This window comes from Triturus cristatus, chromosome 5_1 (assembly GCF_964204655.1).
Source record: "Triturus cristatus chromosome 5_1, aTriCri1.1, whole genome shotgun sequence".
Taxonomy (NCBI): domain Eukaryota; kingdom Metazoa; phylum Chordata; class Amphibia; order Caudata; family Salamandridae; genus Triturus; species Triturus cristatus.
Genome location: NC_140587.1, coordinates 696,372,308 through 696,386,298, shown reverse-complemented (window position 1 = coordinate 696,386,298; position 13,991 = coordinate 696,372,308). Strand labels below are relative to the sequence as shown.

Here is a 13,991-nt window from a genome sequence, read left to right as displayed (position 1 = left end):
CCTACTGCAGTAACGGGAGGGCGGCGGGGGGAAGATAGGAGCTCTTTCCTCCCTTGGGGTACTTTGTAGATTTGTTTTTGATAGGGCGACAGGCACACTGCAAGTTGGGGGGGCTTTGTAAGCTGACGCAGGGGTGCAGGGGGGGGGGGGGATTTGGGATGTTGGGGTTGTTGTTGGGTTTTTTTTTCTTGCAAGGCGTAGTAACTGTTGTCAGTATTGTCCGATTGTGGTTCTCCGGGGGGGGCGGAGGTCTCTTTGTGTTTGGGGATGGGGGCTTAAACATAATTAGCTGGAATGTTAATGGCTTAGGGGATCGTATTAAACGGGGGATAGTCCTACAATTCTTGAAACGGACCTCGCCAGATGTGGTCCTCTTGCAGGAGACCCACCTTATAGGGAATACGCGTTATGCACTTAATAGAAAGGGTTATAAATTCATTGCTCACTCGGGGTTCTCCTCGGGCTCCAGGGGTGCGGGCATACTTGTTAGAGCTTCCCTACCATTTGAGGTTGACTCCACCATCGCTGATGACAGGGGGCGCTTTGTGGCTGTGGCGGGGAGGTGGGAGGGCAGAACGTTGGTATTGGTTTCTGTTTATGTCCCTCCTGCCCTGCAGGCCTCCACGTTTGCTGATCTGGGCAAGGCCTTGTTGGAACTCCCTGAAGGGATGCTGGTGGTGGGAGGAGACTTCAATGCGGTTGGATCTGGATTGCTCGATAGGTACCCCCCCAGGGACACCGGGGGGGCTCAGAAGTGGCTTCCCGATTTTATAGATACTTTTGGCCTGGTAGACTGTTGGAGGCTACGGCACCCCACTCAGAGACAATATACCTTTCACTCCGGGGCCCACGGTAGTCTCTCTCGGATTGATTACTTGCTCACTCTAGCTGCGCACGCCTCATTGGTATCTGAGGCTAGGCACATGGCACGGGGTATATCCGATCACTCGCCGGTGTGGGCCCGTCTGGATATTGGCCGGGTAGTGGGGGGCAGGGTGGCTCCCATTAACCCCTGGTACTTTCGTGACCCCCAAGCTGCGCAGTGCGTTGCTGAAGGCAGTTGATCACTATTTTCAAGATAATCAGGGTTCAGTTGAATCTGCGGTGTCCTTGTGGGAAGCTTTTAAGACTGTATTGAGAGGGGAAGCCCTTTCCTTGGTAGTGGCCGCCAAGCGGCGGAGAGACGCCGAGGTGACACAAGTTGAGGACGAGATTGCGGCTTTAGAAGTGGCCTTGGAAGGGGATGTTGCAGCGGCCACACTGCATAATTTGAGCTTGAAGCAATTGGAATACAGGGATCTGGTGACGAACGCTGCCAAGACCCTCAATAGGGAGCAGCAGGGTCGATTGTACGATGTTGGTGATAAGGCCGGGAAACTGTTGGCGTGGTTGGATAAAAAAGAGCGTGTTAATTGAGTGGTGCCGGAGTTGTCCATGGATGGGGGAGAGGTTGTCACTGACCCAGACGGTATAGTCCGGTGTTTCTCGGACTATTTTCGCACGGTATACACCTCGGTTTCGGATAGGCCGACTGAGGACTCGTGCGACCTTCTGCGTGATATTGCTCTGCCCTGCCTTTCTGCCATTGATAGGGATGACCTCGATGGAGATATAACTGTTGACGAAGTGGCGTGTGCTATCCGTGCGTTGCGCTCAGGTAAGGCCTTGGGCCCAAATGGTTTGCCGATTGAGTTGTATAAGCTTCGTCCGGATAAGTTGGCTCCTCACCTGCGCGCCATGTTCGTGGAGGCGCGGGTGAATGGGTTTCTTCCGCTCGATCAACGACTGGCGACGATTGTGGTAATACATAAAGACGGTAAGCCCCGGGATAAGTGTGGTTCCTATCGGCCGATATCACTTCTCAACGCCGAGCCGAAAATCCTTGCCAAGATCCTTGCTAACCGCCTGGGCCGGGTGCTTGGCGATTTGATCCACCCGGACCAGTCGGGCTTTATCCCGCACCGTAACACTGCACTGAATCTTAGACGCCTTCATGGAGTGATTGCTAGGACGGGCACGATGCGAGAGCCGGCCATTGTGGCGGCCCTCGATGCCACGATGCCCTTTGATACGGTGGAGTGGGCATACCTGTGGGCTGTGCTAGCCAAGTTCGGCTTTGGGCCTGGCTTTGTAGGCTGGGTGAGGTTGCTTTATGAGGGGCCCCTTGCTAGCGTCGTGGTGAACGGGCGGGCGTCGACACCGTGTGAGCTCGGTAGGGGCACCCGGCAGGGCTGTCCCCTGTCGCCGTTGTTGTTCGCCCTTGCTCTTGAACCGCTGGCGGCGTGGATACGATGGCACCCGGATATACGTGGGATTCGTTGGTCGCCTGACCACGAAGACCGTATTTCGCTTTACGCAGACGATATTCTGCTATACCTCACCTCGCCTAAGAAATCTCTCATAGTGGTTTGTGACGTCTTGACTTCTTTCGGAAGGAACTCTGGTCTTGTTATTAATTGGGGAAAGTCATACTTGTATGTCCTGTGTGGTGATGTCCCGCCTGTCTCGCGAAACTGCTCGATCCAGATCGCCCGGCAGGGCTTTTTGTATTTGGGGATCTACATTTCCACCGACCCCATTTTACGATACGAGAGAAACTTGCTCCCTCCCTTGGCACGTTTGCGGCGGGACGTGGCGGGCTGGCGGCGGTTGCCGCTTTCCCTCCTTGGCCGCGCCGCCCTGTTTAAAATGATGTCTCTTCCCCGTTTCCTCTATGCCTTGCAGAATACCCTTGACTTGGTCCCGGCCAGTTATTTCCGTGAGGTCGAAAGCCTCCAGCGTGCGCTATTGTGGGAAGGGCGACCGCGCATAGCGATTGCTAAGTTGACGCTTCCGTGGTATGACGGGGGTATCGCGCTTCCAGACATTCGACGTTATTATTGGGCCACTCAGTTGAGCGCGATTAACCATGCTGTCTATGGTCCGGCGCTGAGCCCTGGCTACGCCATGGACCGGTGGTTGCTGCGTGGGGGTAATTACCACAGAGCGTTGTACTCGAAGTCGTTGGACTTAACCCTTACGGGGCCCACCAGGGTGACCGTGCATGTGTGGGAGGTGGCGACAGACTCACTGGGCTGGAAGGGTAAGCTTACCCTTGCCACCCCGTTGTTTGACTCCGATATCCTGGGAAAGCTTTGGCATACAAAAGGGTTTGAGAAATGGGACCTGATCGGTATATCCAGGGTTGGAGACCTTTTGGTTAAGGGTAGGGTAAAGTCATTCGAGGAGCTGCAGAAGGAATATGAGCTAGGGAGCACGGAGTTCTTCCGATACGCTCAAGTGTGTCACGCCTTGCGGTCAGTCCTTGTGGAGGGGGAGAAGGTGCCCGAGTCCTCTCCGTTAGAGGACCGGATCCTGGATGGCCATATGCCAGAGAGTACGATCTCTCTCATTTATAAGAAACTAATTAATGTTCGGGCAGATCTTCTTCTAGGGTTGCGCGATCAATGGACTAGGGATGGCCTCGAATTAGATGATGAGGATTGGCAGTTTGCAGTTTCTTCTCCAAAAGAGGTCGCGATCCCTGCGCGCCTGCGGCTGGTGCAGCTTAAAATACTCCATAGAGTTTACGTGACAGGGCCCAGGCTGGTCCATATGGGTTTCTCTGAGGAGGGCTTATGAAAGAGAGGCTGTGGTATGGTGGGCACCTTCCTACATATTAATTGGGAATGCGGTGCGGTCATGGAGTTCTGGAAGCGAATCCACGAGGTGATGGGGGAGGTGACGGGCATCGTCATGCAGCCGGAGGCGCGGTGTTGTCTCCTGAATGTTTGGGGTCCTACTGACCACGACGCGGCACAGACTCAGTGGGTGACCCTAGGGAACATGGTAGCTAAGCGCGACATCGCTCGCCTGTGGGGCTCTACTAGGCCTCCTACATTGACAGCGTGGATGGAAAACATGGATTGGAGCATGTTTAGGGAGAAGACAGTGTATTGTGCTCGAGGGCGCCCCCGGAAATGGCACTCTGTATGGGGGCGATGGAACCAGTACAGAGAGGGCATATGCCTGGCCCCAGACCCGGACCCGCCTGAGGAGCAGCTCTCCCCTTAGCTTTCTTTCCGGCTTTGTATTCTTTGCTGGTATGTGTTTGTCTTCTTGAGTCTCTGCCTTCCCCTCCTTTCCCTTACTATAGACCGGTGTCTGATGGACGAAATGGGGCTCGCTCCCCCTGATGGGAACCCTTTTTGTGCTTTAAGTACTTATCGCCTTGCTTGTGTTTAGGTTTGGGTTTGTGTTTATTTAAAATAGAACCTTTTGATTCTCCTGTCAGTGAAATGTGGACGCTCGCTTGTGTTGTGTTTCTAAAGCTGCCGTACCTCCAGGTTGTCGGCTGAATAGCTGTGTCCCTGACTTAAAAGAATAAAGGTTTTAAAAAAAAAAAAAAAAAAAAAAAAAAAAAGCAGTCAACTGTCGCCTCTCAATCTCCAAGCATTGAGATGTAGATTGTGCAGATTCACGATAAGGACCCTACCCTGTTGGTGCAACGGAAGATCCCCCGGAAGTGGTAACCTGATCGGAGGACAGATGCTCAAGCCAACAGTTCTGGGAACCACATACTTCTAACCCAAGACAATGCTACCAGAAAGAATTGAGCAAGTTTTTTCCTTATCTTTTTTATATTTCGGTGAAGGGGGCGAAGAGGCGGTAAGAAGTCTTGTGTTCCACTCTATTCTATGGAAAGCAACGCCTAGTGAATGCAGAAACTCCAACGTACCAAACTTTTAGCGCTACACACTCTCGCCATTGGAAAGGTCTAGACAATCTGTACAACCTCAGGATGTAGACACCATTTGTGATCTGCCAGTCACTGCATAGTTAGAAACTTGTTGTCTTTAGGAGGGGACCTAATTCGCTGGACTTAGTTTCAAAGTCATCAAAAGGCTGACAAAATTTGGAGCAGGGTTCCGGATTCACGTCGGAAATAGAGGAACTGACATGAGAACATAGAGTGTCGTTTATATGTGGCACTGTTCGGTCACTGCAGGAGCAGTAGTGAGCCAACAGGAAGTAGCACGGTGCACCTAATGGGAGGGCAGAAGCATTTCTGGAGAAAAGTTTCTGGATCCAGTCTGGCGCCTGAGGAGTATTCAAAGTCGAGGAATCTGCAGTTACAAATATCAGTCAGGATCATCATTTAAGCTAGACCAGCAAAGTCACAGCTTGAAATGCACTAAAAGATGTCAGTAAATTCTGGTTCACTGCCGAGATGGCCAGTATGAAGAAAATCTCAGAGGGTGTTAATAAAAAAGCTTCAGGTTGACCTGAAAGATGCTGAGAAACAACACACCTAAACACACCTAAACCCAACCTCAAAATATGTTACAACAGCATAGAGCTGAGGTGGAAGAGGCAGCTGCTTAAACTTAATAAGGTAGAGCATGTCCCAGCTTGGTTAAATATGAATTATTTTAATGGTGGTAACAGGCAATTAGCAGAAAAATTAAAAGCAATGTGCTAAAAACTAGAAGAATATCAAGAATAAATACAAACAATTTACCAGCTTCCACCCGATAGCTTCACAAGGATGACCAGAAGGACAGTGGGCAAGATAAGAGGAATGATGTTTCCACTTGTAAAAGTTAAGCTTGCCCTATAAGAAAGGAAGTAAGTAGTGATATGTTAAAGAGCCTGAAAATTCTAGCAAGTAGGAGAGATGCCCAATGCCACTATCACTCGAACCACATCCCAATCAATCAATGCCAACGTCTGAGATTAGTTCAAGCATTCCTTCCATCACCTTGTTTTTGATTTCCTAAGTATGGTGGATATGTGCAGATGTGGGTCCTTTGCACACTGTGCCACTTAAACAAAGCCCTAATAAGGACGAAACTGGTCCTGGGTTGCTTGTGTTGCGGCTCAGGGAGAACCTGGCCTTGCATTTCAGGATGGACTGTTCCAACTGGCACAGGGTCAAGGCTGAATTGCATATGACTGGAGCCAGACAGAGAAGTCACAGTGGGTGAAAAATGATGGATTGGTATATGTCCCAAATCAACTGCCAGTGACTGAGATTAATTCAAGTATTCCATCCATCACCCTGTTTTTCATGCCAAAGGAGAAAATCGAGCCATAGTATGTGAAGCAAAAACTGATGTGTTAGTAGGTACGGAAAAGATAAACAATAAGCAATATATACCTGCAGAACTCCACCAGGTTGATAAAGGCTGTGAAATCTTTTGGCTTAGAAGGCTGCAGGTTAGCTACAGGATCTGAAGTAGGAATCACCAAAGCACTGGCATCAACATCGTCCTATAAAAAACAGGCAAGGAGACAATTAGCACGCACAACCCCGGAAGAAAACAGTTGCAAATAAGGTTGAGCATCAATTTTCAAGTCAGACTGGATTTTCTTTTCCGGTGCAGTTAGTAATCACAGGCACATGATGCATAGCCAAATGTGTTGCTAATGTTTTGCAGAAAAAGTAAGTAATCTTTTAAATCAGCAGCACAAATAGCCATGTCCATTGATAAGAGTGCTACTTAGCCTGTGAAATGTACCCAGAACTTGTGCAACTGTTTAAACAAGAGACTTCAAAAGTTCGCATGTGGCCCTCCACACTCTCTTGGAACCTGCCTCCCAAGTTTCTCGAGCATATCCCCAATCAATTCTACAAAAACCTCTGAGCAGTTTAATACCATGTTATCTGAGTCAAGGACATGCACATAGAAACCAGAGTTTAGATCAAGTTCTAGTGACTAGAGGAGATTAGGACTAAAAGTATTACAGGCCCTCATTCTTACTTTTCTGTCTAGTCATATCAATTTGTAAGGGTTTAGACAACTAAAGAGGATGAAGCTACCAGTGGAAAGCAGCAATGATTACAAGTATGGGCCAGGCGAATATTAGTTGGCTGTCCAAACTATTTCAGCCTTGGAAAATATTTCAGAAAGTATTTCTTAATGTAGCGGTAACTAAAATAGCTTACTTGCAGATAATCCTGATGATCACGTTACAGTAAAGCAACAGCATTTCCACTTGTTCTGAAGGAGTAGGCATGGCTGCCTAATGAAATGGAGTCTTCTTGGATGAAGTAGCATTTGGAAATTCAGGTATCTACTGAAGATTTTCAGGAAAAGTCTGGTCAAAGTTTGAATGGGCCTTTTTTGCTTATATGGGTATAAAGTCTAGGGATATGGATAGTGACAGTGACTTAAAATTTAGCTGAACATCTGTGGATGAATTCTAACTAAACAACACAGTCTGTAAGCCAAATGACAAGCATGTATGTGTGGGTATTTTTGAAGCATATACCCAGCAGTAGAGGAACAAAACCATGTCTGGCAGAGGAGATATCAATGACAAGGCTAGATTTTCCAGGTAACCAGCTTTGGAAACATTGAAGTCACAATAATAGCTTAGCAAGGATGCAATGGCCCCAGTGCAAGCAAGTAAAATTGCCCATTTGACTGCTATTGGGTGGAAAAAGACACCATTGGGCTCAATGGGCCCATGAGGGTTTTGGGCCCTGGTGTCAAATGTGCACCAATGGTAGCTACGCTACTGAGTCAAGGCCAGAAAAGAAAACACAGACATTAAGTCTCTTTATTAAATTGCCAATGGGACACAGACAAGCTCTGCAGCTTTTTCTTTGCTTTCCCTGTTTTGTTACTCCATTGTGGCCATCGCAAGCCTTAAATACCTGTGGAAAGAGTTTCAGGAAAGCATGAATAGCTATAGAGAAGTATAGTGAGGTGAGCCAATATGATAACCTCAAGACTTCTCATCTCTATGGTGACTTTTAAAGCATTTAAAAGTGCTCATCGAAAGTCTTAATCTAAATGTATGACTTTAAATTCAGCTGCAAAAAGCCTTCAAAAGGCATCCCCAAGGGAGCCGTGATCAGTGTCATTCAGCACATGTAGCACAGATGAAATAAGTGGAAGTGTTGATCAGCAAAAACATTCAGATAAAGTCCCCATGGCCTTATTTGACATATCAGGAAATTAATTTAACATGCTACAAGGTAAGATGGGTCCAGCCGGGTTTGTTAGACTTGATGTTATTGACTTCTGACAGATGGATAGAAAAGGTCTGCAACTGGATATTGACGATTGCCTTTCACCTGAATCTTGTTTGCGTCTCCCATTTTAGGCTGGTCTTTCTATCACAAGTTGGCTCAGTACCAGCCGGCACCGATTGGCATGATGAGGTGGGGAGGCAGGGGGAAGGTAGGTAAATAAAAAATTAAAAACTTACCTCCTGTCCACGTCACCGAGTCGTCATCGTTGCGTTTCTCCACTCCTTCCTCAGCCAGAACAGGAAGGACACCGGAAACACCCAGTCTCCCCTGAGCCAATTACAACGCTGCAATGCAGTGTTGTGATTGGTCTGAGAGCCATGGTTCGGTGCTCAGATGGGGAATGGGGGCCTGGGCATGTTTTCCACCCAGGCTGTAATGCAGCTTGGGTGGAGAGCATGCTATGTGCGCATGAATGTCTGACCGGCCCGAGAAAGCAGGCCAAACAATCATGCACACGTAGGGAGTGAAAACCACTCCTCCCACCCTTCAGCAGAACAGCCCCGCCCCGGCCCGCTCCCCAAAGCTGCAGCACCCAGAACAAGGAAGAATTAAATGATAATATTGAGTTATCATTTTATTTTTTCTTACACTGCTGAATAGCAGTGGGGTGACACTCCTTCTGCTTAGCGGAGGAGCCGCCACTGTTGGCTCAATTAATTTCCTGACATGACCATCATTAGGGCGATTCTATTTCTGAGCCGTCTGTTCATAGATTCTCCTGTCTTTTCAGACTGTGAAGCCTGCTTCATTTTCTATTCCCAAACTAGCTCTTTCTATATCGATTTCTAGAAGCAAGGATCAGCACTGCCTTTCTAGGTTGAATCTTGAAGATTATTTGAGCTACATGGTTTTGATTTTAGATTCACACTGCCTGCCTTCAAGTAATGCTGATCATTGCTGTTCCTCTTTGCTAACTGTCCTGATGACAACACCTTAAACTGATATAACTGGAGTTGAAACATCAGTGAAGCATTCAGCTCTGATCTGCACAGAGTATGTCCCTAAGAGAGGGGAGATAGTAGGCAAGCTTCTATCCACCTGCAACTCAATTTTTTAATTTCTACAGCTACCAAATTGTTTTTACCATGTGGCCTTTTCTTTCACTCTTTTGTACACAATACTCTCTTAAGCACTGCACTGTCACCTATTCGCTTTAAGTAGAACCACTTATTCTTAATTTGCATTTACTATTTACTCGTTATACATTGAATTATTACTAGTGTTTATGTGGAATGGGTTTCAAATTATTAATACTATTGGCATACAATTAATGGGTTTCCGAACACTCAATTTCACAAGAGAAAATGTTTTGAAAGAATAACTATCCTGTAATTTGGAAAGAAAAATTATATATTGTTGACTCATTCAGTCAAACATATACCTAAGGCCAGCAATCTTAAACAGACTACCCAGCTATCTAGTGAGGTGGAATCGTCATAGGAGCAGAACTATGGAGGTTCATGTTAACATAATCTTCTTTCTTTAGGTTATTTTGGTGGCTTACTGGCCAAGAGGTACAGAAAGATTGAAAACCCACTTGTATACCAACTGAATTTAGGCTCAATCCCAGTGACCGACTTACCAGGACACTGTTCTCCCACCTCCTCTAGAAAACGAAACCTCTCTGGTGGCGGTTCACCTTCCTTTCCTGTGTGAAACTCTCACTGTAGCAAGACTTTTGAAATGACACTCGAGCCCTCGAGCTGTGTTAAGCACTACATAAAAACAAACATAGTAAAGCACTACAACCTATCTATGCAAGCTGGCTCTGAACCTATTTGTTCAGGTAAACCACTGCAGTGACATTGTTGCCATATACCATAGATACTTTACCCATGATAAAGAAAGCAACAACTGTAGCAAAGCAAAACGTCTCTGTCATGGGAATCTCCCTGGTATCAATAAATATTACACACACAGGATTCCAGTACAATTTTCATAGTTTATTTTTCACATAAAAATTAATTAAACAGTACATTGAGTTGAGAATAACGGTGTTTTCAACCCAATTACTGTATTTTGGCTATTTAGATATAATCTAAACATTCAAAAAAAGGTTCAGATACATTCCCCTTCTATTGGTATATTTTTTTCGGTTTATCGTGCTCTTTATATGAATAAAACTACAAAAATCATTGTGGGACAGAAGTTAAGTGAAAAGGTAAAATCATTGGGGCGCACCATCAAAGTTTCTCCTTCTTTCAAGCCTCAGCCCTAAACAAACACGAGCTGCTACCCATAGTCACAGTAGAAGCCTATGTCAGGGCGGGGGGGTTCTACTTCAAAGCTGAACTTTAAATCTGTTAAAGTGCTCTGCCTTCCAGTGATATGGCAACCATCTCCCTCCTCTTCGTCCATTTCTGTGCCAGCTTTGCCACTTTTGCCTCCTCCAGACCCAGAAAACAGGTGGAATGTTTAATGGCATTCAAAGCAGTAATAGTTAGTGAGAAGACACAAATACAGAACATCCGAGACTGCTGTTTCCGTGCTAAATTGTTCTCCGTGTAGCGATCCTAGTACCTCTTCAAATGCAAATATGAGCACCGATACACCTAGGTTAGAGGATTCAACTCCCCATTAGTGGAGTCACCGATACACAGCGTGTTTCAGTAGACTGCATGGTGGCTTTTTAAGAGGTCACCACAGAACAGCTAAAAGATCAACATTGGTGCTAAATCCCACGGTTTTGAGACCGCTACAATAATCTAAACTTTACTCTCGAAGTCTCAGGACAGAACAGTAGTCATCTTGGTTTGATGTTTACTTAAGTGTTCAACACAAACCTTTTTTGATCCAGAATTTATAAGCATATAGCTCGCTGTAGGAAAGTAGGATCTGCTTTTATGGTTACCCCCACGTTTTGCCTGGTGCTATGCTGCTTCTGACTAGTCTGACTGGGATCCTGCTAATCAGGAGCCCAGTCACTGTGCTTTCTCCCCTAAACTGATATGGTAAGTACTTGGGTACCTCACAGATTGGGCACTGGTGTATCCTTGTCAGTCCCTAGTATATGGTACTGAGTTACCCAGGGCATAGGTACACTAGGGGTCCCCATTGGCTGAATCATGTATTATGCCACCCATGAGGGACCACTCAAACTAACTCCAGGCCTGCCATTGCAGCCTGTGTAAGATGGTGCTAGGAACCACTTACGAAAGATATAGGTTTTCATATACCTAAGGTCACTGCACTTAAAAACTATAAGTCAACCCTAAAGCAGGCCTTTCAATCCAGAAGGCAGGTTGCTTAGTTCTAAGTGTGAGGGTGCCCCTGCTTGAGAAGGACACCCCTATAGCCTTCGGAGTCCATTCTCCAGGGCTGTAAGTGCATCAGTCATTAGGATATATAAAGTGGCCATGCGTCTTGCGCGATGATTATCTCTAAACTGGCTGTAACAAACCCTATCATATTTAGTATCAAGAATGTTGGAATCATACCCCTGTAAAGCTCCTCCGGGAGGCCCTCAGTACTCCCGGTACAATCTTCTAGACCCGGACAGCACAACATGGATGCTGTCGACCAGAGACACTATTCTGCCCTCCTGCTGCTGAGCCAAGTTCGAGTAGGGGAATGCAAAACAATAGGTATCCTGTCACAGGGAGGTGTGACCACCTCCCAGAAAGGGTTTGGTGTATTGGGGCCAGGTCACAGCGCTTGCCAGCGCCACTCAGTCTGTTTGATTGGCACATTTGGTGCCCTCCTTGCATAGTCCAGTTCAAACCAGCTCAGGGAGCCGTTGGCTCCCGCTCTGGCGCAATACTGGACAAAGGACATGGGAGTATTCTCTCCACTGCCCAACCCCTCTCCTGGGGGGGGAATCCTGAATTGTCCCAACCCTTTCCTTAGAGTACTTAAGGGCTTACCTGAAGTTGGGTCCCTAAATTCGTCATGGGACAAGATTAATTTCAAGACACCACTTCTACTTCCACCGTATGGGCACTCTTGACTTTGCTGGATTTCGCTCTGGGCATCAAGACTGCAAATGGAAAGACTCCTGCTGCTCCTAATCTTGTTGCCCTGCTCGCCTGCTGCAACGTCTGTGCCTGTGCTCCATACAGGAACCTTCCAAGGCCTGTGGGCATCTAAGACACCTGAAGGAATCTCCCTTGAAGTGAAGTAGTCACTTCCCTGCATCTGCAGGCACCGCAACTAAGCTGACCGGTCTGCTGATCCTGGGCTCCCACAACTCCGAAAGGCTCAGCAACACAGGTGGTGGTTCTTCACATCCCTCAAGGCCTGCCTTGTCCTCTAACCAAGTTTGAGGTCAGTATCCCTTGCCGGAGCCGCAGGAACCAAACCCCTCTGCACCATGCCAACTTGCTGTTGCAAAGGCTTGTTGGCTTCCTGCCATCAAGATCTTCGGGCTCCAAGTAGCCCCCACCTTAAGCATCCCCTGTGACCAAGATCTTCATCCTCACCGCATCACTTGCACTGCGGGCCTGCATTTTTGGTGAGCTGCTTGAGGTCCTCTCGCGACTCTAGGCCTTTGGGTCCTCTTGAGGATCTTATTTGCTTTCTCTGGGCTCCCCTGATTGCTCGGGCCTGCCAGGACTCCCCTCCTTGTGGTGAGTCACCTGGACTTTGCTGGTCGAGACACTGCACCTTCTTCACGTTCCACGCTGTTTGTAGTTGCCAAGGCTTGTTGGGGCTCTCGACGAACACACCCCTCAGCTCTCGACATCTGACGTGGGACAGCTCGTGAAGGGCTCCCGGTCTTCCACAGCGTCCCCATGGTCCTCACAGCTGCAGATCCAAGGTCACCGTCTATTTCCCTGCAACACTCGACATCAGTGGGCATTCGTCTTCCGTGCTTCCTGGTCACTCGAGTGGAATAGACTCTGTCCCCTCTGCTTGCAAGCACTTCTCATCCTTAATCCACCTTTGAGTTCCACTGGACACTTTCACCTTCTTCCTGAAGTCTCCCATTGAGTTTGACTGCGGTTCCCGATGCCACTTCACACCTATGCACCCGGCTTCCCTGGTGTAGGTATCCTGGTTCCTAGGGTATCCACTGGTGGAGTAGCTCTCCAACCTTCTGTCTTCCACAGGGTTTCTTCAGGTTCCACTGGGAAGGGTCCTTCTTTAAAATTGCAACCGCGACTTACTCACTGACTTGCTTTGATCCTGCGGTCGTGTTCCCACTCGGCGCACAGCCTCCGTGGGGCTCCTGGTTACTTACCTCAGGTGGTTCCTTGGGTCCCCAGCACTTCTACGTCTTTTGGGTATAGTCCTGACTCGAGTCGTGGTTCGCATACCATTAACTTAGTATATGGTTTGGCCTTCCCTTGGTGACCACTGTGTATTTCGTGCTACTTACCTGTTTCTATTGAAAAGTATTGTGTGCATTGTGTATATATCCGGCTAAGAGATATCTGTATGCGTTAGTGAGTGTCTTATAATAAATACATATTTTTATAAATACACTGTGTGGTTCTTTTCCACTTAATCTATATCTATAAAATTATATTCTGGTAAAACAAACAGCTTTACACTCCTTCGGGACTAAGCCTGAAGGCTGCTCTTCACAGTGACAACTTAGAGAGTTTTCTAAGGTTGTCTAAGACCACTAAAATCACCATAAGGGTTGTCTGGATTAGTGCAGGGTGCCCACTTACATAAATGTGCATCATGTACCAAACCAGTTTCCCGTTTTGTAAATTCACTTCGTCACAGTTTTATTCAGGCATCCTATATAGACACCTAGAGACACTTCCCTGCCGGGGTATTTGTATTTGAGCCCTTTCCCAGTTTATCTGTTTTTCTAACAATTAACCCCCTCTCCTCAATCTAGGTGACTGTGCCTGTCTATTACGCTGGTTGGGACATATCTCCTACCAGTTTCCCGTTTTGTAAATTCTCTTCGTCACAGTTTTATTCAGGCATCCTACATAGACATCTCTCTCTCCCTCTGGGGGTCCTTTGCTATCTCACCACGGTGACCCGGCCGCTTTAACTTCCGGTTCCGGGT

The 13,991-nt window shown here is 47.4% G+C and overlaps 1 protein-coding gene across 2 annotated transcripts in view; it reads right to left on the bottom strand.

Moving 5' to 3' along the window:
• Positions 1-13,991, bottom strand: part of PRKDC (protein kinase, DNA-activated, catalytic subunit) — a 2,754,228-nt gene that overhangs the window by 2,470,227 nt on the left and 270,010 nt on the right. For both annotated transcript variants that reach the window (XM_085605657.1, XM_085605658.1), the window contains exon 17: positions 6,140-6,252. In XM_085605657.1, the coding sequence (XP_085461783.1) occupies positions 6,140-6,252 (113 nt within the window). The remainder of the gene's footprint in view (positions 1-6,139; positions 6,253-13,991) is intronic.